This window comes from Mandrillus leucophaeus, unplaced genomic scaffold (assembly GCF_000951045.1).
Source record: "Mandrillus leucophaeus isolate KB7577 unplaced genomic scaffold, Mleu.le_1.0 Scaffold724, whole genome shotgun sequence".
Classification (NCBI taxonomy): domain Eukaryota; kingdom Metazoa; phylum Chordata; class Mammalia; order Primates; family Cercopithecidae; genus Mandrillus; species Mandrillus leucophaeus.
Genome location: NW_012107853.1, coordinates 319,459 through 341,688, shown reverse-complemented (window position 1 = coordinate 341,688; position 22,230 = coordinate 319,459). Strand labels below are relative to the sequence as shown.

Below are 22,230 nucleotides of genomic sequence, written 5' to 3'. Positions count from 1 at the left end.
GTTTATCTCTGTATTGTTCAAATTTTAGTATATGTGCTGTCGAAGCAAGCACATAAAATATAATTTTGATATGAGCTTCCTTCTCAGAAAAATCTACTGCAAGGTTAATTTTGTTAGGGTAAAGACACTATGTTAAAGTCTAAACTTTGAGAAAGACAATTATATGATACATATCAATATTATATACACTGTATGTGTCTCATCTCTCCTCACAATTATGTATATAATCATTTTTTCTTCATTTTTTCTAATTATTTTAGAGTTTAAAATACATATTCAATTCTAATTGTTTTAGACTTTAAAATGGTCTCTCCTTCTCTCTATATATGTATGTGTAAATATATACACACATATGGTATAACTGTGGTTATAGGCCATTTGACAATACATATGAAGTCTTTTTTTTTTTTTTTTCCTTTGAGATAGGGTCTCATTCTGTTGCCCAGGCTGGAGTGCCATGGTGTGATCATGGCTCACTGCATCCTGGACCTCCTGGGCTCACGAGATCCTCCCACCTCAACCTCTCAAGTAGCTGGAACCACAGGCACGTGCCACCATGCTCAGCTAATTTAAAAAATTTTTTTGTAAAGACAGTGTCTCTACAAAAAAAAAAAATCAATGATACCAAAAAACTGTTCCACTCAAATAGCTTTTATCATAATTAGGCAACAGATAAATACTATAGTTTAACCTGCTACTTTTCAGAAAGAAGTGATATAATAGCCTCTGTCCTCCCCTATCAACCTTATGAAGAATGGAAACGTAACTGAAACTTCTAAGTACAACTAAAATTGAATTGATATTTGAAAGCTAATGAGCATGGCAGGACAAACTGGAAAACGCTCTTTCAATTTCTTTTTCTTTTTTTTTGAGATAGAGTCTTGCTCTTGTCACCCAGACGTGATGGTGAGATCTTGGCTCACTGCAACCTCTACCTCCCAGGTTCAAGCAATCTCTCCTGCCTCAGCCTCCTGAGTAGCTAGGATTACAGGCATATGCCACCATGCCCGGCCAATTTTTGTATTTTTAGTAGAGACAGGATTTCACCATATTGGTCAGGATGGTCTTGAACTCCTGATCTCAGGTGATCTGCCTGTCTCGGCCTCCCAAAGTGCTGGGATTACAGGAGTAAGCCACCACGCCAGGCCTCTTTTTCATATTAATGATCACACCTAAGCAAGGTTTAACATGTTACAGGGCATTAAACATGCCATGTTTCCCAGGCTGGTCTCAAACTCCTAGGCTCAGGTGCTCTTCCCATCTTGGCTTCCCAAAGAGCTAAGATTACAGGCATGAGTCACCACACCCAGCTCCCTATGAAGTCTTAAAATCCGAAAAAACTGAAATTCCTCACATATTCATTAAATCAAAGACAAACTACTAAATCACTTGGCTATTAAAAAAGTTTTATTTCCTAATTAAAATTTTAGTTAATAAACTTCAAAGGTTTCCCTTCTCCTGCTAATTTAGGCTTCATCTGAATATTCACAAATGAATATCCTTCTTATGAATATTTATTCATTTATTACCAACCCTGATGAAACAGGAAATTATTTTAATATGCCAAGTATAATACAGGTGACCTCAGTCTTCGAGGTTTCTGGCTCCTAAGGTTTACTGAATTTCAATTACACTTTAATGTCACAATTTAATTTTTTTTCTAGTCATTTGAGTTTAACTTGGCAAAGAGGGATTAATCTTCCAGCATTATTATTTTCCAATATTCCTCTAATTTTTTTAATTGAAAAAGCAAGACAACTAAAAAAAAAATCTAAACAATATTCTCTAATACTTTACTATAATTATATTCATTTTTCATATTACCTAAGTATCCACACTTTCAAAAGTTGTATCTACTATTTATAGATAATATTTTTCAGGTTCCTACATTGTATTCAAACTTATTTGATTTATTTATTTAGAGACAGGGTTTTGCCCTGTTGCCCAGGCTGGAGTGCAGTGGCAGGATGGTAGCTCACTGTAGTCTCCAACTCCTGGGGCCCAGCAATCCCCTGACCTCAGCCTCTGAACTAGCTAAGAGTATGGGTGTGTGCCACCATGCACAGCTTGTTTTGGTTTTTTTTTCTGTATACATAGGGTTTTGCGATGCTTCCCAGGCTGTTGTAAACTCCCAGCCTCCAGCGATCCTCCTAACTTGGCCTCCCAAAATACTAGGATAACAGGCATAAGCCATCTCACCCAGCCCAAACTTAAAATTTTTAATAGCTTCAGCATTTATAGAACATTCCCCTGTATGGGTGTTGTGGCTCATGCCTGTAATCCCAGCATTTTCGGAGGCCGAGGTGGGTGGATCGCTTGAGTCCAGGAGTTCGAGATCAGCCTGGCCAACATGGCAAAATCCCACCTCTACAAAAAAAATACAAAAATTAGCTGGGTGTGGTGGTGCATGCCTATAGTCCCAGCTATTCAGGAAGCTGAGGCAGGAGGACAGCTTGAGCCCAGGAGGCAGAAGTTGCAGTGAGCTGAGATTGTGCCACTGCACTCCAGTCTGGATGACAGAGTGAAACCCCATTTCAAAAAAGAACATTCTCCCAAAGTTGGGTATTTCATTTTCTTTGTTCTCATACATTATGCTATGATGAACACTTTTATTTCTATTTAATTATAACATTAAGATAAGTCCCTAAGGATGGATTCGTTAGATGAAAGGAACGCTATAAAGTGTCTTGCTATGAAATGTCAAATGTTTTCCAAAAAGGTAGTGCTAACTCAGAACTTCCTGAAACCAACGATTCTGAACCTACTGGTAAAAATTACTGCTATATTTATGGCACTGGATATCATAATTTAGAAAAATAGCTTTGTTATTTTAATATTTACCAAAGTAAAATGATATTTCAAAATTGCCTAAAGATACATTTCCATGATTACAAATAACGATAAACATTTTTCTGTGTAATGTTTGTATCTTTTCTCCATTCTTTTACTCAGGAACTTTAATTTTCTAAAAAATCTGAAACGATATTCTCATACACTATAATAGCAGCATTTCATCATATCCAAAAAAATGATTATATTTCCTGGTCTATGGTACCTCTTCCTCTATATTGTTATTTTTCATTATATGAAAAGTGTATATATATATATATGCATATATATATGCGCATCTCTTTATGTTTTTTGTTTAAATTTGAGAAAGCTATTTTATCTCAAAACAAAATCAGTTCACATTGGCAATTTTATAAGTTTAAAATGGTTAACTTATACATTTGAAGTTTATTTTCAGTATGATGAAGTGTGAATTTTTTTCAAAACTGCTATTTAATTATTTCAATATGTATTATAAATAGCTCTTCCATGTGACATGGTTCTAAAACCATACTTTTTTCACAATGGATTCTTATGTATAGTAACAACTATTTCTGAACACTCTAAGCTGTTTCACTCACATTTCATTCTCTGCACAAAACTCTGCCTTTAAAAAAAGTTTTTTTTTTTTTTGAGACAAGGTCTTGCTCTGGAGTGGAGTGGCGTGAAATCAGCTTACTGCAACCCCTGCCTCCCAATCTCAGGTGATTCTCCCATCTCAGCCTCTCAAGTAACTGGGATTACAGCTGCATACTACTACGCTGGCTAGTTTTTGTATTTCTGGTAGAGACCAGGTCTTGCCATGTTGTGTAGGCTGATCTTGAACTCCTAGGCTCAAGCTATCTGCCTGCCTCAGACTCCCAAAGTGCTGGGATTGCAGGCATGTGCTACCGCACACAGTGAAAACTCTGCTTTTCTAGTTTTGAGTATTGTTTTAATATATAGTAAAACTCCCATCCTATCACTGATTTTTTTCTTTGACATTGTCACTGGTTGAGTTTTCCATGTGCATTTAGCTGCAAAAGTAATCCTCAGGGGTTTTTTCTTTTGTTTTTGTTTTTTAGGGATCTGCACTAAGTTGGTATTAATTTGGGAATAACATCTGTTTGAAATAACATTTTGTCTACTCGCTCAAGAAACATGGTACAGTTTGCATTAAATTCCTAAGTCCATTGATATTCTTTTAACAATGAGTAAGACCTTAATTTGAACATGATACTATCAACTCAGTATTATTAGTATTACTTTACCATTGTTTCTCACTAATGGTCTTCTCAAAAGGCACAATGGGTATTTCCCATACTAATTTGGAATTTCACAATCACCTATTTCTGGTGTTTAACAACATCATAGGTAGATCCTGCCTTCATCTTCTGGCATTTCTGAAGGAGATGCTGGAGGAAAGTGCTATTTTAAAATATAAAAGGAAAACTCCTTTTTTTCTTTCTCTCCTATCCATCCCACCATCCAACAACTAAATTCTTGATTCATAATTTAATTTATAAAGAAAGGAATACAGATTCCTACAAAAAATAAAATACAGATCCTCTACAAAATATAAAATGAAAAATAAAAATGAGCCAGGTGTAGTGGCACATGCCTGTAGTCCCAGCTACTCTGGGAGGACTGCCTGAGCCCAGGAATTCAAGGCTGCAGTCAGCTATGATCACGCCACTGCACTCCAGCTTGGGCGACAAAGCAAGGCCCTGTCTCTTTAAAAACAAAAAAATTGGAAGATTGATTTTGGCATTTTACGTCTCAAAACTGTGACAGCTTTTTTTCCATAAGAATAATTAGATAAATATTTTAGGATAAAATGTGGGTGGCAAAACTGGCTGAAGAAGCTATCTAGGGAGAAATAGAAAGTAAGGCAAAATAACAGGGTGGTTGTAATATATTTCGTGTGAATGTCCTACTCTTCTGGAACAGAACATGAGCATCTCTGATGCCAAAGTGCATTCATAGACTTTTCATTCTCAGCTCCACCCAGAACTGAGTACCTGAGAAAGCTTAATACATGCATTGAACTGAAATGAAACAGTTATCATTTGCCTAAATCTACTCCATAATTGGTCATAGAGAACCAATATGGAGAGGTCAGAAACTCAAAGTATAAGCTTGCACATTTTATTTTTACCTTCAAAACCAGAATTTAGAAGGTGCTCCCCCAGGTCACAACCAAACACCCTCTCTTTCAAGATTCCCCGCTGCTTCAGCTTCTGTTTTGTTGGACGAGACTTCATGAATGTTCGTAAGAACGTAATGAGCTTGCCGTGCTTTTTAGACACTAGAAATCAATAAAGAGAAAAGATTTGAGTTGTGGCAAGAGGTTACATTTTACTTAGCATAAAAAGAAGCATATCTCAAGAGGCTGACAGCAAAATAATCTATTATAAACATACTTTATAATCTTTAGGAAATTTCAGCAGAAGTTTAGCTAAGAGTTGTGTTATAAATAACATCATAATTTTGTACTTTCTTCTTGCTGCGGGAAGTCAGGGACCCTGAACGGAGGGACCGGCTGAAGCCATGGCAGAAGAACATAAATTTTGAAGGTTTCATGGACATTTATTAGTTCCCCAAATTAATACTTTTATAATTTCTTAAGCCTGTCTTTACTGCAATCTCTGAAAATAAATTGTGAAGATTTCATGGACATTTATCACTTCCTCAATCATTACTCTTGTGGTTTCCTATGCCTGTCTTTAATCTCTTAATCCCATTATCTTCATAAACTGAGGATGTATGTCACCTCAGGACCCTGTGATGACTGTGTTAACTGCACAAATTGTTTGTAAAACATGTGTGTATGAACAATATGAAATCTGAGTATCCAAAAAGAACAGGATAACTGCGATTTTCAGGGAACAAGGGAGATAACCATAAGGCCTGACCGCCTGCAGGGCTGGGCAGAACAAAGACATATTTCTCTTCTTGCAAAAGCAAATGGGAGAAGTATCACTGAATTCTTTTTCTCAGCAAGGAATAGCCCTGGGAAAGAGAATGCAGTCCCAGCGGGAGGTCTCTAAAATGGCTGCTCCGGGACTGTCTGTCTTACGCAGTTGTAGATAAGAGATGAAATATGCCCTGGTCTCCTGCAGCACCCCCAGGCTTACTAGGATTAAGAAATTCCTGCCTAGTCAGGAATTTCAAATTTTAGTCAGACCAGTTCTCTGCTCTTGAACCCTGTTTCCTGTTAAGATGTTTATCAATGACAATGCATGCACAGCAGGACAGGAAACTTCATCAGCAATTCTAATTTCGCCTTGGTCTTCTGATCTCGCTCCGCCCCCATTTGCCTTGTGATACTTTATTGTCTTGTGAAGCATGTGATCTCTGTGACCCACACCCTATTCGTAAACTCCCTCCCCTTTGAAAACTGCTAATAAAAACCTGCTGGTTTTGCGGCTCAGGGGGCATCACGGAACCTGCCGACAAGTGATTTCTCCCCCGGACACCCAGCTTTAAAATTTCTCTCTTTTGTACTCTTTCCCTTTGTTTCTCAGACTGGCCAGCACTTAGGGAAAATAGAAAAGAACCTACATTAAAATACTCGGGGCTGGTTACCCCGATATCTTCTCACCACCTTACCTTATGAGACTGTAAGCAAATTTAAGTGTTGTAACCCACGATGTTTGAATCAAGCTTGGTAAACCAGTCATCTTACCAATGCATACTTAAGGATGTTACAGGATTACAAGAGGAACCTGAGTTTTACTGAATGTATTGCTTTGGAGATCTTTATAGTAAGTAAGACTTAAAATGGTGTAAAAGTGGTTTGCATTTCTAGTCAATTTTTAAATTATTTTACTTGATGGTTAGAAATTATCATAGTACTTGTAATCTGTTGAATATAACTGAAAAAAGAAAACTCTCATTTTGCAAAGAGGACAATCCCATAATGACACAGAACACACTTGTCAACCTAATGGCTATATAAATACAAAACACACACCCACACAAGCATCAGATCTTCCATTAACATTCATCTATAATATACTAAGTATATCATCTTAAATCCGTTATAGATCAAGGAAAAAGGTGAGTAAATTAATATTTGAAAAAATATTTCCACTGACTATTAGAAAGACAACTGAAAAAAACGGAAAGTGAACAAATCCCTTAAAAATGACTTTTGCTGAGAAGTAGCTTATAGGGATAATTATGCTAAAAGTCAACGTACAACAATATCATGAACTCAAAGATTAGTTGTTAAATAGAAGACTAAGCTGGATGGCCTCAATCCACCTACTAAGTTTGCAGATGATTACTGAGAGTCTTACTGAGGCCTATTATACATTTTTAAAATTTTCATGGGTACACAGTAGGTATATATATTTATGGGTACATATTTTGATACAAACATGCAATGTGTAATAATCACACCAGGGTAAATGGGGTATCCATCCCCTCAAGTATTTATCCTTTGTGTTGCAAACAATCCAATTATAGTATTTTAGTTATTTTTTAATGTACATTTAAATTATTTTTGACTGTAGTCAGCCTGTTGTGCTATCAAATGCTAGGTCTTACTCATTCTTTCTATTTTTTGTCCCTGTTAACCATCCCTATTTCCCCCCCAACGTCGGCTTATTACCCTTTCTGGCCTCTGGTAACCATTCTTCTACTCTCTGTCTCCATAATTTCAATTGTTTGGATTTTCAGATCCCACAAATAAGTGAGAATGCAAAGTTTATCTTTCTGGGCTTGGCTTATTTCACTTAATATAATAACGTCCAGTTACATCCATGTTGTTGCAAATGACTGAATCTCATTTTTTTTTATGGCTGAATACTGCCCCATTGTGTATATGCACCACATTTTCTTTATCCATTCATCTGCTGATGAACACTTAGGCTGCTTACAAATCTTGGCTAGTGTGAGCAGGGATACAACAAACATGGCAGTGCAGATACCTCTTCTATATACGAATTTCCTTTCTTTTGGGTATATACCCAGCAGTAGGATTGCTGTATTGTATAATAGCTCTATTTTTAGGTTTTTGAGGACCCTCAAACTGTTCTCTATAGTGGTTGTGTTAATTTACATTCCCACCGACAGCGTAAAAGGGTTCCCTTTTCTCCACATTTGTTACTGCCTGTCTTTTGGATAAAAACCATTTTAACTAGGGTGAGATAACATCTCATTGTAGTTTTAATTTGCATTTCTCTGATGATCAATGATGTTCAGCATCTTTTATATATCTGCTCGCCATTTGTATGTCTTCTTTTAAGAAATGGCTATTCAGATCTTTTGCCCATTTGTTAATCAAATTATTATTTTCCTTTGAGTTGTTTGAGCTCCTTATATATTGCAGTTATTAATCCTTTGTCAGATGGGTAGTTTGCTAATATTTTCTCCCATTCTGTGGGTTGTCTTTTCACTTTACTGATTGTTTCTTTTGTTGTGCAGAAACTTTTAAACTTGATGTGATCCCATTGTCCATTTTTGCCTTGGTTGCCTATGCTTGTCTGGTATTACTCAAGAAATCTTTTCTCCTCTAATTTTCCTGGAGATTTTTCCCAATTTTTTTAGTAGTTTTATAATTTGAGGTCTTAGATTTAAGTCTTCAATTCATTTGGACTTAATTTTTGTATAAGGTGAGAAAGAGGGGTCTAGTTTCATTCTTCTGCACATGGATATCCAGTTTTCCCAGCACCATTTATTGAAGAGACTGTTATTTCCCCAGTGTATGCTCTTGGCACCTTTGATAAAAATGAGTTCACTGTAGGTGTGTGGGTTTGTTTCCAGGTTCTCTATTTTGTTCCACTGGTTCATGTGTCTGTTTTTATGTCGTGCTGTTTTGGTTATTATAACTCTGCAATATAATTTGAAGTCAGGTAATGTGATCCCTCCAGTTTTGTTCTTTTAGCTTAGGACTGCTATGGCTATTATTTAGTTCTATATAAATTTCACTATATTTTTTTCTATTCCTGTGAAGTATGTCATGGTATTTTGATAGGAATTGCACTAAATGTAGTTTGGTTTGGGTAATAAGGACATTTTTAACAATATCGACTCTCCCAATCCATGAACGTGGAATACCTTTCCATTTATTTGTGTTCTCTTCCATTTCTTGCATCAGTGTTTTACAGTTTTCATCATAAAGATCTTACACTTCTTTGGTTAATTCCTAGGTATTTTATTTTATTTGTAGCTATTATAAATGGGATTGCTTTCTTGATTTCTTTTTCAGATTGTTCACTGTTGGGATACAGAAATGCTACTGATTTTTTCATGTTAATTTTGTATTCTGCCACTTTACTGAATTTATCAGTTCAAATAGTTTTTTGGTGGAGTATTTAGGATCTCCAAATATAAGATCATGTCATCTGCAAACAAGGATAATTTGGTTTCTTCTTTTTCTTCAGTTTGAGTGCTCTTTATTTCTTTCTCTTTTCTGATTCCTCTAGCCAGAATTTCCAATACTATGTTAAAGAAGAGTGGTAAAAGTGGGCATCCTTGTCACGTTCCTGATCTTAACAGACTTTCAGTTTTTCCTCATTCAGTAGGATGCTGGCTATGGGTCTGTAGTATATGGCTTTTATTATGCTGAAACATGTTCCTTCTATACCTATTTTTTGAGGGGTTTTATCAAGAAGGGATGTTGAATTTTTATCAAATGCTTTTTCAGCATTAATTGAAATGTTCACATGGTATTGTGCTTCACTCTGTTGATATGATGTATCGCATGTATTGATTTGTGTATGTTGAACTATCCTTGCATCCCTGGGATAAATCCCACTTGGCCACGATGAATGACCTTGCTAATGTGTTGGTGAATTTGGTTTGCTAGTATTTTGAGATTTTTTTTGCATCAATATTCATCAGTGATACTGGCCTGTAGTTTTCTTTTTTTGATGTGTCATTGGTTTTGTATCAGTGTAATACTGGCTCTGTAGAATCAGTTTGGAAGTATTCTCTCTTCTATTTTCTGAATACAGTAGAATTGGTAGTTGTTGTTCTTTGATTAAATGTTTGGTAAAATTCAGCAGTTAAGCCATTGAGTCCTGGGCTTTTCTTTGCTGGGAGAATTTTTATTATAATTTTTATCTCATTATTTGTTATTGGTCTGTTCAGGTTTTGGATTTCTTCATGGTTTGATCTTGGTAGGCTGAACGTGTTTAGGAGTTTATCCACTTATTCTAGATTTTCCAATTTACTGGCATATAGTTGCTCATAATAGCCCCTAATGATCCCTTGAATTTCTGCAGTGTCAGCTGCAATGTTTCCTATTTCACATCTGATTTTATTTGGGTCTTCTTTTTGTTTTTCCTTAGTCTAGCTAAAGTTTTGTCAATTTCGTTTAACTTTTCAAAAAACCAACTTTTTCTTTTGTTGATCTTTGGTGTTTTCTTTTCAATTTCACTTGTATCTGCTCTGATCTTTTATTATTGCTTTTACTTCTACTAATTTGGGTTTGGTTTATTCTTGCTTTTTCTAGTTCTTTAAAATACATTGCTAGGGTGTTTTTCTTGTTTCTCATGTAGGTACCTATAGCTATAAATTTCCCTTTTAGTACAGCTTTTGTTGTATCACGTAGGTTTTGATACATTGTTTCTATAATCATTTGTTTCAAGAAATTTTTTCAATTTCCTTCTTAATCTCTTCATTGACTCACTGTCTTTCAGGAGTATACTGTTTAATTTCCATGTGTTTGTACAGTTTCCAAAATTCCTTGTTACTGATTTCTAATTTTAGTCTGTTGTGGCCAGAGATGCTTGATATCATTTCAATGTTTTCTTTCTTTTTTTTTTTGAATACTTTTAGATTTGTGTGACCTAACATATGGTCTATCCTTGAGAATCATCCACATGCTGAGGAGAAGAATATGTATCCTGTAGCTGTTGCTGTTGGATGACATGTCCTGTAAATATTTATTAGGTCTATTTAGTCTATAGTACAGATTAGGTCCTATGTTGATTTTCTGTCTATAAGATCTGTACAATGCTGAAAGTGGGATGCTGAAGTCTCCAGCTATTATCGTATTGGGATCTCTCTCTCTTTAGCTCTAACAATATTTGCTTGATATTTCTGGGTGCTCTAGTGTTGGGTGCATATATATTTACAGTTGTTATAGCTTTTGGCTAAACTGACCCCTTTATTATCATATAGTGACGTTCTTTGTCTCTTCTTATAGTTTTTGTCTTGAAATCTATTTTGTCTCATGTAAGTATAGCTACTCCCGCTCTTTTTTGGTTTCCATTGACATGGAATTTCTTTTTCCATCCCTTTCTTTTCAGTCTCTGTATATCTTTATAGATGAAGTGTGTTTCCTATAGGCAACAGGCCATTGGGTCTTGTTTTTTCATCCATCCAGCCACTCTATGTCTTTTATTGAAGAGTTTAGGCCATTTACTTTCAATGTTATTATTGATAAGTTCAGACTTCCTCCAACCATTTTGTTATTTGCTTCCTGGTAGTTTTGTGGTCTTCTTTTCCTTCTTTCCTTCCTTCCTGTCTTCCTTTTAGTAAAGGTGATTTTCTCTGGTGATATGATATAATTTCTAGCTTTCTACTTTTAGTGTATGCATTGTATGCTTTCGGATTTGAGGTTATAATGAGGCTTGTGAATACTATCTTATGGCCCATTTTTAAGCTGTTAACACTGCATAGACAAACAAGCAAAAAGAAAACTAACAGACTGTATGCTTTAACTTCATCCTTTGCTTTTTAACTTTTTGTTTTTTCTATTTATATCTTATTATACTATCTACATCTTGAAAGGTTGTTCTAGCTATTATTTTTTATTGGTTCATCATTTAGTCTTCTACTTAAGAGTAGTTTACACACCAAAGTTAGTGTTATAATATTCCATGTCTGTGTACTTACTATTACCAGTAAGTTTTGTATCTTCATATAATTTCTTACTGTTCATTAATGTCGTTTTCTTTCCGACTGAAGTATTCCCTTTAGCATTTCTTGTAGGACAGGTCTGGTGTTGATGAAATTCTTCAGCTTTTATTTGTCTGGGAAAGTGTTTACTTCTCCTTCATGTTTGAAGGATATTTTCACCAGATATAGTACTCTAGGGTAAAGTTTTTTTCCTTTAGCACTGTAAATATGTCATGCCACTCATTCTCTCTTAAAGTTTCCACTGAAAAGTGTGCTGCCAGATATACTAGAACTCCACTATATGTTCTTTTTTCTTCCTGCTATTAGTATCCTTTCTTTATTCTTGACCTTTGGGAGTTTGATTATTAAAATGTCTTGAGGTAGTCTTTTCTGGGTTAAGTCTGTTTAGTGTTTTGTAAACTTCTTGTGTTTGGATAGCGGTATCTTTCATTTTGGGAATTCTCTGTTACTATCTCTTTGAATAATAAACTTTCCACCCCTATCTCTTTCTCTACCTCCTCTTTAAGGCCAGTAACTTAGATATGCCCAATTAAGACTATTTTCTAGATCTTATAGGCATGCTTCATTCTTTTTTCTTTTGTCTCCTTTGTGTATTTTCAGTCTGTCTTCAAGCTCACTAATCTTCCGCTTGATCAATTCTGCTATTAACAGATTCTGATATATTCTTCAGTATTTCAACTGCATTTTTGAACTCCAGAACTTTTGCTAGATTCTTCTTAATTATTTCAACCTCTTAAACTTACAGGATAGAATTCTGACTTCCTTCTCTGTGTTATCTTGAATTTCTTTGAGTTTCCTCAAAATGACTATTTCAAATTCTCTGTCTGAAAGGTCACACACCTCTAGGATTGGTGCCTGGTACCTTATTTACTTCATTTGGTGAGATCATGTTTTCCTGGATGGTCTTGATGCTTATGGATGTTTGTCAGTGTCTGAGCATTGAAGAGTCAGGTATTTATTGTACTCTTCACAGTCTGGGCTTGTTTGTACCTGTCCTTCTTAGGAAAGCTTTCCAGGTATTCAAAAGAAGTTGGGTGTTGTGATCTGCATCACAATACAAGCTGTATCTGAATTAGTGGACACCCCAATTCAATAATGCTGTAGTTTTTGCAAATTTGTACAGGTATTGCCTTGGTGGTCTTCGGTAAGATCCAGAAGCATTCTCTGGATTACCAGGCAGAGACTTTTGTTTTCTTCTCTTACTTTCTCCCAAATAAAGTCTCTCTCTGTCTCTGTGATAAGCTACCTGGAGCTGGGGTGAAACAAGCACCCGTGGCCACCACCACTGGGACTGCACTGGGCCAAACCAAAGCCAGCATAGCACTGGGTCTTGCCCAAAGCCCACTGTAACTGGTACCTGGCTACTGCCTGTGTTTGTTCAAGGACCAAGGACTGTATAATCAGCAGGTGGTAAAGCCAGCCAAGCTGTGTCATTCCTTTCAAGGCGGTGAGTTCCCCCAGGCCCTAGGCGGGTCCAGAGATGCTGTCCAGGAGCCAGCAACTGCCATCAAAAACTTCAGAAATCTACCTGTTGTTCTACTACATTGCAGCTGAGCTGGCACTGAAACCATGAGACGCAGTCCTTCCTACTCTTCCCTCCCCTTTCCACAGGCAGAGGAGCCACCCCATGGCCACCACCACAAGCCCACAGGGAGTACTGCCAGATTACCACTGATGTTTACTCAAGGCCCAAAGGCTCTTGTCAGCTTGTGGCTAACGCTGCCAGGCCTGGAACTCATCCTTCACGGCAGTGGGCTCCCCTCTGGCCCAGGGCAGGTCCAGAAATGCTGACCAAGCGCCAAGGCCTAGAATCAGAGTCCCCAAGAGTCTGCATGGTGCTCCATCCCACTGTGGCCAAGCTGGTACCTAAGGTGCAAGACAAAGTCCCCTTTACTTTTCCCAAGCAGAAGGAGTCTTTCACCACGGCCACCACCGCTAGGAGTGAGCTGGGTTTCACTTGAAGCCAGCTGACCTCAGAGTCTCACCCTTGGCCCATGGCATACTACCCAGGTATCACTGCTGGTTATTCAGGGTCCGAGGGCTTTTTAGTCTGCAGGTGATGGGGCCTGCTAAGACAGTCCTTCCCTTGAAGGCAGTGGGTTCCCTTCTGGCCCCAGGTGTATCTAGAAATGTGGTCCAGGAGCTAGGGCCTGGAATGGGGGCCTCACAACTCTCATCAGTGCCCTTTCCTACCACGGCTGAGCTGGTATCCAACATGCAAGACAAAGTCCTCTTTAATCTTCCTTCTACTCTTCCCAAGCAGAAAGAAGGGATCTGTTTTGGAGTCACAAAGTGTCCTGTCTAGGGTAAGGGGAGAAGTGGCACAAGCACTCCCTTAGCCACGCTGGTTGGTGTCTCAGTAGGTCATTGGCCTCTCAAGTCCATTGGCTCTGGGCCCAGTTCAGCATTAAGACTTGCCTAGGAGTTGCAGTCCTTGCAGCCTAGACTGCTTTTCAAATTTACTCAAGGCCCCAGAGCACTTTAGCTTGCAGTGGTGAGGCTAGCTGCAGCTGAGTTCTGACCGCTGGGATAGGAGATTTCCCCTCTGTCTAAGGCTGTCTAAATGCTCCCTCCACGGATGGGCATCATCTAAGTTCAACCTGGTTTTGCTTTCCACTGTGACAAGGCAGCAGTGAGTTCACGATAAAGTCTCAAAATCCCTAAGTTCTCCCTTAAGAGAGAGCACAGATTCTCTCTCTGTGCCACAGGGCCACTACCGGGGGACAGGGCAAGGGGTGGCAAAGGTGATTTAAGACTGGTTTTTCCTACCCTCTCTAGTGCTTCTTTCAGCAATAGGAAGGTAAAATCAGGTACTATGAGTGCTCACCTGATTTTTGGTTCCTATGGGGGTGTTTTTTCATGTGTGCAGAGTTGTGAAATTTGGTACTCCTGAAGGGGAAACAATCAGTGAAGCCTTTTATTTGGCCGTCCTGCTTTGCCCCTCCCCTACTATACAGTTGTGAATGAATCCAAACCTTAACATTCCTGAACGGATGAAGATTCCTGAGGGAATCTTGTGTGCCTAGAGTAACTTACGGCCTAGATGGAACACTAGATGGGCTATTCTACACAAGATTAGACATCTGCCATCCATTTCTTTTCATTCTATGGAAAACATTATTTACAGACATTCGTGTCTTTTTTATAGACTACACAAGGTGACTAACCATCCTGGTTAGTCCATGACTGACAAGTTTCCTGAGACATGGAACTTTCCAGGCTAAAACCAGTAAAAGTCTTGGACAAAGTACAACAAAGCAGTCATCCTAGACCATAACACAGATTAAATGCAAAACATTTATTCTTTTCTATACCACCTGTTAAAACTTACTTGCAATCTCAATATAATGTTGATGCTATCTCTGACACGCATGCTCTGAAACTCTGGGTAAATTATAACCTCTGCTGTATCTGAGATTCCTCACAGTAAAATTAAATTACATGCTCACTTTTTACTAATGAGGCATTTATAGTATAGAGGTTAACTTCAGAAGTTTGTCACATATAATATTACTATATTAAAAGTTACAGGCTGGTGTAATTATTCTCCTCTAGTTGCTAGCAGATTGTGTGTAATGAATCTTTGTTACAGAGCGGTCATCAAACCATTTATGTTCTTTTTTTTTTTTTTTTTTTTTGAGACAGAGTCTCGCTCTGTTGCCCAGGCTGGATGGAGGGCAGTGGCCAGATCTCAGCTCACTGCAAGCTCTGCCTCCTGGGTTTACACCATTCTCCTGCTTCAGCCTCCCGAGTAGCTGGGACTACAGGCGCCCGCCACCTCGCCCGGCTAGTTTTTTGTATTTTTTAGTAGGATGGTCTTGATCTCCTGACCTCGTGATCCGCCCATCTCGGCCTCCCAAAGTGCTGGGATTACAGGCTTGAGCCACAGCGCCCAGCCATGTTCATTTCTAAACATCTTCCATACCAACTTTAAAATAATTTTGACAAGATCCCCAGAAAACTAGTAAGTTTGGTTTGCAAGAATTTAACATTATATAATAATTTGGAAGAATTTTAATTTCTGTAATATTCAATATTTCTACATGGAAAGCGTATGTCATAATTTTTCTAAATCTGTTATTATCTCTCAAAATAATTTTCTAATTTTCCTCATAAAGGACTCATTCCACATATTTCTTATTAGGAGTATTGCTACGTAACTTAGTTTTTTTTCTGCTTTAGTAGAATAATACCTTGCTTCAATTATGCCCTTAACTGGTAATTACTAGTATGCTGGAAAACAATTTTTTTCTTCAACTTTTATTTTATGTTCTGGAGTATATGTGCAGGATGTGCAAGTTTGTTACATAGGTAAACATGTGCCATGATGGTTTGCTGCACAGATCATCCAATCACCTAAGTATTAAGCCCAGCATCCGTTAACTATTCTTCCTGATGCTCTCCCTCCCCCTAACTATCTCCACAAGCCCTACTGTGTGTTGTTCCCCCCATGCATCTATGTGTTCTCATTGTTCATCTCCCACTTATAAGTGAGAACATGCAGTGTTTGGTTTTCTGTTCCTGCCTTTGTTTGCCGAGGATAATGACTTCTACCCCCAAACATGTCCTTGCAAAGGACATAATCTTGTTCCTTTTATAGCTGCATAAAATGATGTATATGTACCCCTTTTCTTTAAATCTAGTCTATCATTGATGAGTGTTTGAGTTGATTCCATGTCTTTGCTATTGTGAACAGTGCTGCAATGAACATATGGGTGCACGTATCTGTAAAACAGAAAGATTTACATGTGTTTGGGTATACACCCAGTAATGGGATTGCTGGGTCAAATGGTATTTCTGCTTCCAGATCTCTGAGGAACTGCTACACTGTCTTCCGCAATGGTTGAACTAATTTACATTCCCACCAACAGTGTAAAAGTGTTCGCTTTTCTCTGCAACCTCGCCAGCATCTGTTGTTTCTTGACTTTTTAATAATCTCCATTTTGACTGGCGTGAGATGGTATCTCATTGTGGTTTTGATTTCTATTTCTCTAATGATCAGTGATGTTTGTTGGCGGGATCAATGTCTTCTTTTGAGAAGTGTCTGTTCATGTCCTTTGCCCACTTTTTAATGGGGCTTTTTTTCTTCTTGTAAACGTAAGTTCCCTGTCGACTCTGGATATTAGACCTTTGTCATATGGATAGATTGCAAACATTTTCTTCCATTATGTAGGCTGTCTGTTCACTCTGATGATAGTTTCTTTTGCTGTACTGAATCTCTTTAGCTTAATTAGATCCCATTTGTCAATTTTTGCTTTTGTTGCAATTGCTTTTGATATTTTCGTCATGAAATCTTTGCCCATACCTATGTCCTGAATGGTATTGCCCAGATTTTCTTCTAGGGTTTTTATAGTTTTGGGTTTTACATTTAAGTCTTTAATCCATCTTGAATTGATTTTTGTATAAGGTGTAAGGAAGGGGTCCAGTTTCAATTTTCCGTATATGGTTAGCCAGTTCTCCCAGCACCATTTATTAAATAGGGTATACTTTCCCTGTTACTTGTTTTTGTCAGGTTTGTTGAAGATCAGATGGTTGTAGGCGTGCAATCTTATTTCTGAGTTCTCTATTCTCAGAAAACAATTTCTTAATGTATAGCTCACATCTGATCATTTACTAAACTCTCAATAATTTTAGAAGGATATTAGTTGATTCTTTTGAATTTCATGGATATGTAACTGTGTCAAAGTAAATATGGCCATTCTAGCTTTTGTCTGATAGTAAAAGCTTCTGATTGTGTTTCAGATTTTGTCCAGAACTTCCAAAATACATGTTAACAGTAGGCATTTATATTTTGATGCTGACTTTGATGAAAATAACTGTCAAATTTGGTAACTGCATATGATGTATAGAAGAAAGCATTCTTTAAGTAACATATTTCTAAGAATGTTTCAAAGGAATGGAAAGTGAATATTAACTATTAATCATTTAGCAACAAATATGTAAGTGCCTACCATAACTTAGGAACTGCTCTAAGTCATGAGATTATGATGGGGAACAGGAGAGACAAGGTCCTTGCTGTCACAAAGCTTACTGATGGCAGACAATGAATGATTAAATAGTACTATGGATATAGCCAGCATTTATTTTACACTTAGTATGTACAAATAACTACCTAAGTATTTATATTTATTAATCATTCATTTCTCACAGCCCACTATTAGGAAAATATTAATACTATACCCATTTTTAGATGAAGAAACTGAGGCAGAGAATGCTAGGTTAATGTGCCCACTGTCACATAACCGGGATTCCAAATCAGGGCATTTAGCATACAGCCCAAACTCTTATCCACTAAATGATACTGCCTAAATGAAGGCAACAAAGTAATATCAGATTATTTATAGTGGCTAATAAAAAAATAAACAGGCTGACGTATTAGTGACTTGAAAGAAACTGCATTAAACAGAGAGGTAAGGAACAGTTTCTCTGAGGAAGTCATATCTGAGCTGGAAGCCATGAGAGGGGTAGGGAGCCAGGGGACAGTGGTATGAAATGAGGCTTAAGGGGTATGCAAAGGCTGGGATCATAGGCCGGAATACAGAGTTTACAAATAAACAGTTAAACATTTCAAAATATTTTAAAACACTGGGTTACTTTAAAAATAACCAAATATGTTTATTAGAAACACAAAAGAGCATTAATAGGGAATTGGTTGAATAAATTACGATACATCCGCACAAAGTATTATTGGTTAACTTTTGCTTTTTTTTATTTTTAAGGAGGATCTCTACCTACTGATAGGGAGTACTCTTCAGGATACATTAAGTGAAAAAAGCAAAGCAGAGAACAGCGTATTTACAATAAGAAAGGATGAGGAATATACACATCACACACAAATTCACCCACACAAATATGCATGTACACGTGAGCTTATTTTTGCAAAAAGAAACACTAGAAAGATAAACTAGAAACTAATAAAAATGGGTTAAAAACAACAGGTGGGAAAAGGGAAAAGGGTAAGAATAAGATGTGAGACGTCTCTGAGTATACCTTTTTAATATAGCCTGACTTCTGAATCACGTTAATGTTCTTTCTACACATTCAAAACTAAATTTAAAATATTTTAAAAAAGGACCACTTCTCAGAGGGAATGCTTTCAACTTTTCCCCATTCAGCATTATGTTGGCCGTGGGTTTGTGATAGATGGCTTTTATTACGTTGAGGTATGTCCCTTGCATGCAAGTTTTGCTGCTGAGGGTTTTAATCATAAAGGGATGCTGAATTTTGTCCAATGCTTTTCCTGCATCTATTGAGATGATCATGTGATTTTTTTTTTTTTTAATTTTGTTTGTGGTGTATCACATCTATTGACTTGCATAAGTAAAACCATTCCTGTATTCCTAGTATGAAACACACTTGATCATGGTGGATTATCTTTTTGATAGGTTGCTGGTTTTGGTTAGATAGAATTTTGTTAAAAAATTTTTAATGTGTTTTCATCAAGGATATTGGTCCATAGTTTTATTTTTCAGTTATGTCCTTTCCTGGTTTTGGTATTAGAGTGATACTGGTTTCATAGAATGATTTAGGGAGGATTCCCTCTTTCTCTATCTTGTGGAATAGTGTCGATACAATTGGTACCAATACTTGTTTGAATGTCTGGTAGAATTCAGCTGTGAATCTGTCTGATCCTGGACTTTCTTTGTTGGTAATTTTTTAAAATTACTATTTCAGTCTCACTGCTTGTTATTTTTGGTCTGTTCAGGGTATCTAATTCTTCCTGATTTAAGCTAGGAGGATTTTATCTTTCCAGGAATTTATCCATCATCTCTAGGCTTTCTAGTATATGTGCATAAAAGTGTTCATAGTAGCCTTGAATGATCTTTTGTATTTCTGTGGTGTCAGTTGTAATATCTCCCATTTTGTTTAAAAAAAAAAAAAAAAAAAAGATGTTGGCCTGAATGCAGCGAAGAGAGAATACTTCTACACTGCTGGTAGGTATGCAGACTAGTAAAACCACTATGGAAAACAGTATAGAGATTCCTTCAAGGACCAAAAGTAGAACTATCATTTGATCCAACAATCTCACTACTGGGTATCTACCCAGAGGGAAAGAATTCATTATATGAAAAAGATACTTACACAGTCATGTTTATGGCAGCACAATTCGCAATTGCAAAAATGTGGAACCAACCCAAATGCCAAATGCCCATCAATCAACAAGTGGATAAACTGTGATACACACACACACACACACACACACACACACACACACACACACAATGGATACTACTCAGTCATAAAAAGGAATGAATTAACAGCTTTTGCAGCAACCTGGGTGGAATTGGAGACTATTATTCTAAGTGAAGTAACTCAGAAATGGCAATCCAAACATCGTATGTTCTCATTCATAAGTGAGAGATAAGCTGTGAGGATGCAAAGGCGTAAGAATGACACAGTGGACTTTGGGGAATCGAGAGGAAAGGGTGGGAAGGGGGTGAGGGATAAAAGACTGCAAATTGGGTTCAACGTATACTGCTCAGGTGTTGGGCGCACCAAAATCTCACAAATCACAACTAAAGAACTTACACATGTAACCAAATACACCTGTTCCCCCAAAACCTATGGAAATAAAAAACGCAAAAACAAAAACAAAAACAAACAAACAAAAAAGGACCACATGCTTAGTGGGATATATTCTAAGGATAAAACAAACAAACAAAAAAAACCAAAAAAACAAAATAAAAACCCCTGCAAAGTCATATGTAACTCCATCCACCTCCTTTACTGTTGGCAATAATATCGGTAATGTAATTTGGAAACAACTTTATACATATTGTGGGACAAAACAAAGATTTTCCATGTGAGAGAAGATGAGATACAATTATAAGATCTAAAGGTTAGGAAGAAAAACCTGTCATGTTAACTTTGACTTGGAAACATCAACATGAACTCATGACTAAAACACTCACACACTTTCCTGAAGCTCTATCCACTTTAAAAGGCTTAGAAATAATGATATATCGGTTGCAATGAAGACCTCTGGTCTCAGATCTTAGTGGCTAAATAAAATTCCTTATCAAAACAAACCCCGAATGCAAGTCAGAAGCAGGCAAAGCACAAGATGAGAATGGAAAGCTTGTAACAGAAAGCAAGGGGATGCCCACAGCTGAGGGATCCCTGACAAGGGCTGAGTCAGACTCTTGTGGGCAGATCTGGGATGATCCACGCATCATAAAGAATGGTTATAACTGATCATAAAAGATCAAATAAATAAAAATCCTGAGTCAGTAGTAACGGTATCCAAAAGAAAGAAAGGAACAAGTGACCATTTTCAACACAAATGGAGGGAGAAGAGTTTTTAAACTGCAGCAGTAGTGTGCCATATTGAACTAGGCTTCTCATCAGTAAAGAACACATTTGTTTCTTTTGCATCGATTAGCAATTTTATAACTGGAATTATATACTGACCAATAAACATACATCTTCACAATTCAGTGGTAAGTCAATGGGAACATATCTATAGTTATGATCCTCCAATCAAACTCTCCCACACAATAACACCTCATTAGTCAAAAGCAGCCTGTGTACAACTTGACTTCCAAGGACATCAGGTAACTGACTCTGCTTCTTGGTTTGGCAAGTTCAGATCAAGAACAAGGAAACATGGCTATCTTTTCCTGTTAGGGTAAAGAGTGTTCATGTTTATTTTTCCTAAATAGTGACACAAGGCCTAATTAAGTAAGAGTTGCACTAGGGCATAAAATTAAGATAATGGAGGGTGTCACTGGCAACTTTGTGCCCCCATTTGGCACTCCAGGGCTCTGGGAAACTGTGCTGATATACATGCAGCTCTGGCTTTTACTCTGAATGGCCCCTTTGCATTGTTACCTTTCCACAAAACATCTAAACTGGGTGTGTGAGTGGGAGGGGTGGATATGGTCTCTTCTTGCCAATGTATATCCCAATCTGAGACATTGAAATAATGGATATTCATAATGGTGACTAGACATAAAGTCTTAAGTGATTCCAAAAGCCTTCAAAGGAAGATTAAACTGCGTTCTGCATAGTTTCAGCATTGCTGGTGATGTTATTTTAACTAGACTCCTCCTCACTGTGGCAGACAGTGAGAAGTTCTGGCATACGTAATTAAATAATCAATTATTTATCAAGATAGATTAATTTCACTGCCTTGGAGATATAAATAAAAATATTCAATTTAATTATACTCAAATTTGAGGATCTAATAACACTTCCATATATAAATCTCTTAAATTAGTTTTCTTCATTTTGTTTTCTTATTTTTGTTTTATTACACTTTAAGTTCCAGGGTACATGTGCACAACGTGCAGGTTTGTTACATATGTATACATGTGCCATGTTGGTGTGTTGCACCATTAACTCGTGATTTACATTAGGTATATCTCCTAATGCTATCCCTCCCCCAGTCCCCACCCCACGACAGGTCCCGGTGTGTGATGTGCTCCTTCCTGTGTTCAAGTGATCTCATTTTTCAATTCCCACCTATGAGTGAGAACATGCGGTGTTTGGTTTTCTGTTCTTGTGATAGTTTGCTGAGAATGATGGTTTCCAGCTTCATCCATA

At 37.3% G+C, this 22,230-nt stretch overlaps 1 protein-coding gene across 1 annotated transcript in view; it reads right to left on the bottom strand.

The window, feature by feature from the left end:
• Positions 1-22,230, bottom strand: part of ARHGAP32 (Rho GTPase activating protein 32) — a 222,842-nt gene that overhangs the window by 29,069 nt on the left and 171,543 nt on the right. Inside the window, exon 11 of the mRNA XM_011965417.1 lies at positions 4,967-5,116. Within this exon, the coding sequence (XP_011820807.1) occupies positions 4,967-5,116 (150 nt within the window). The remainder of the gene's footprint in view (positions 1-4,966; positions 5,117-22,230) is intronic.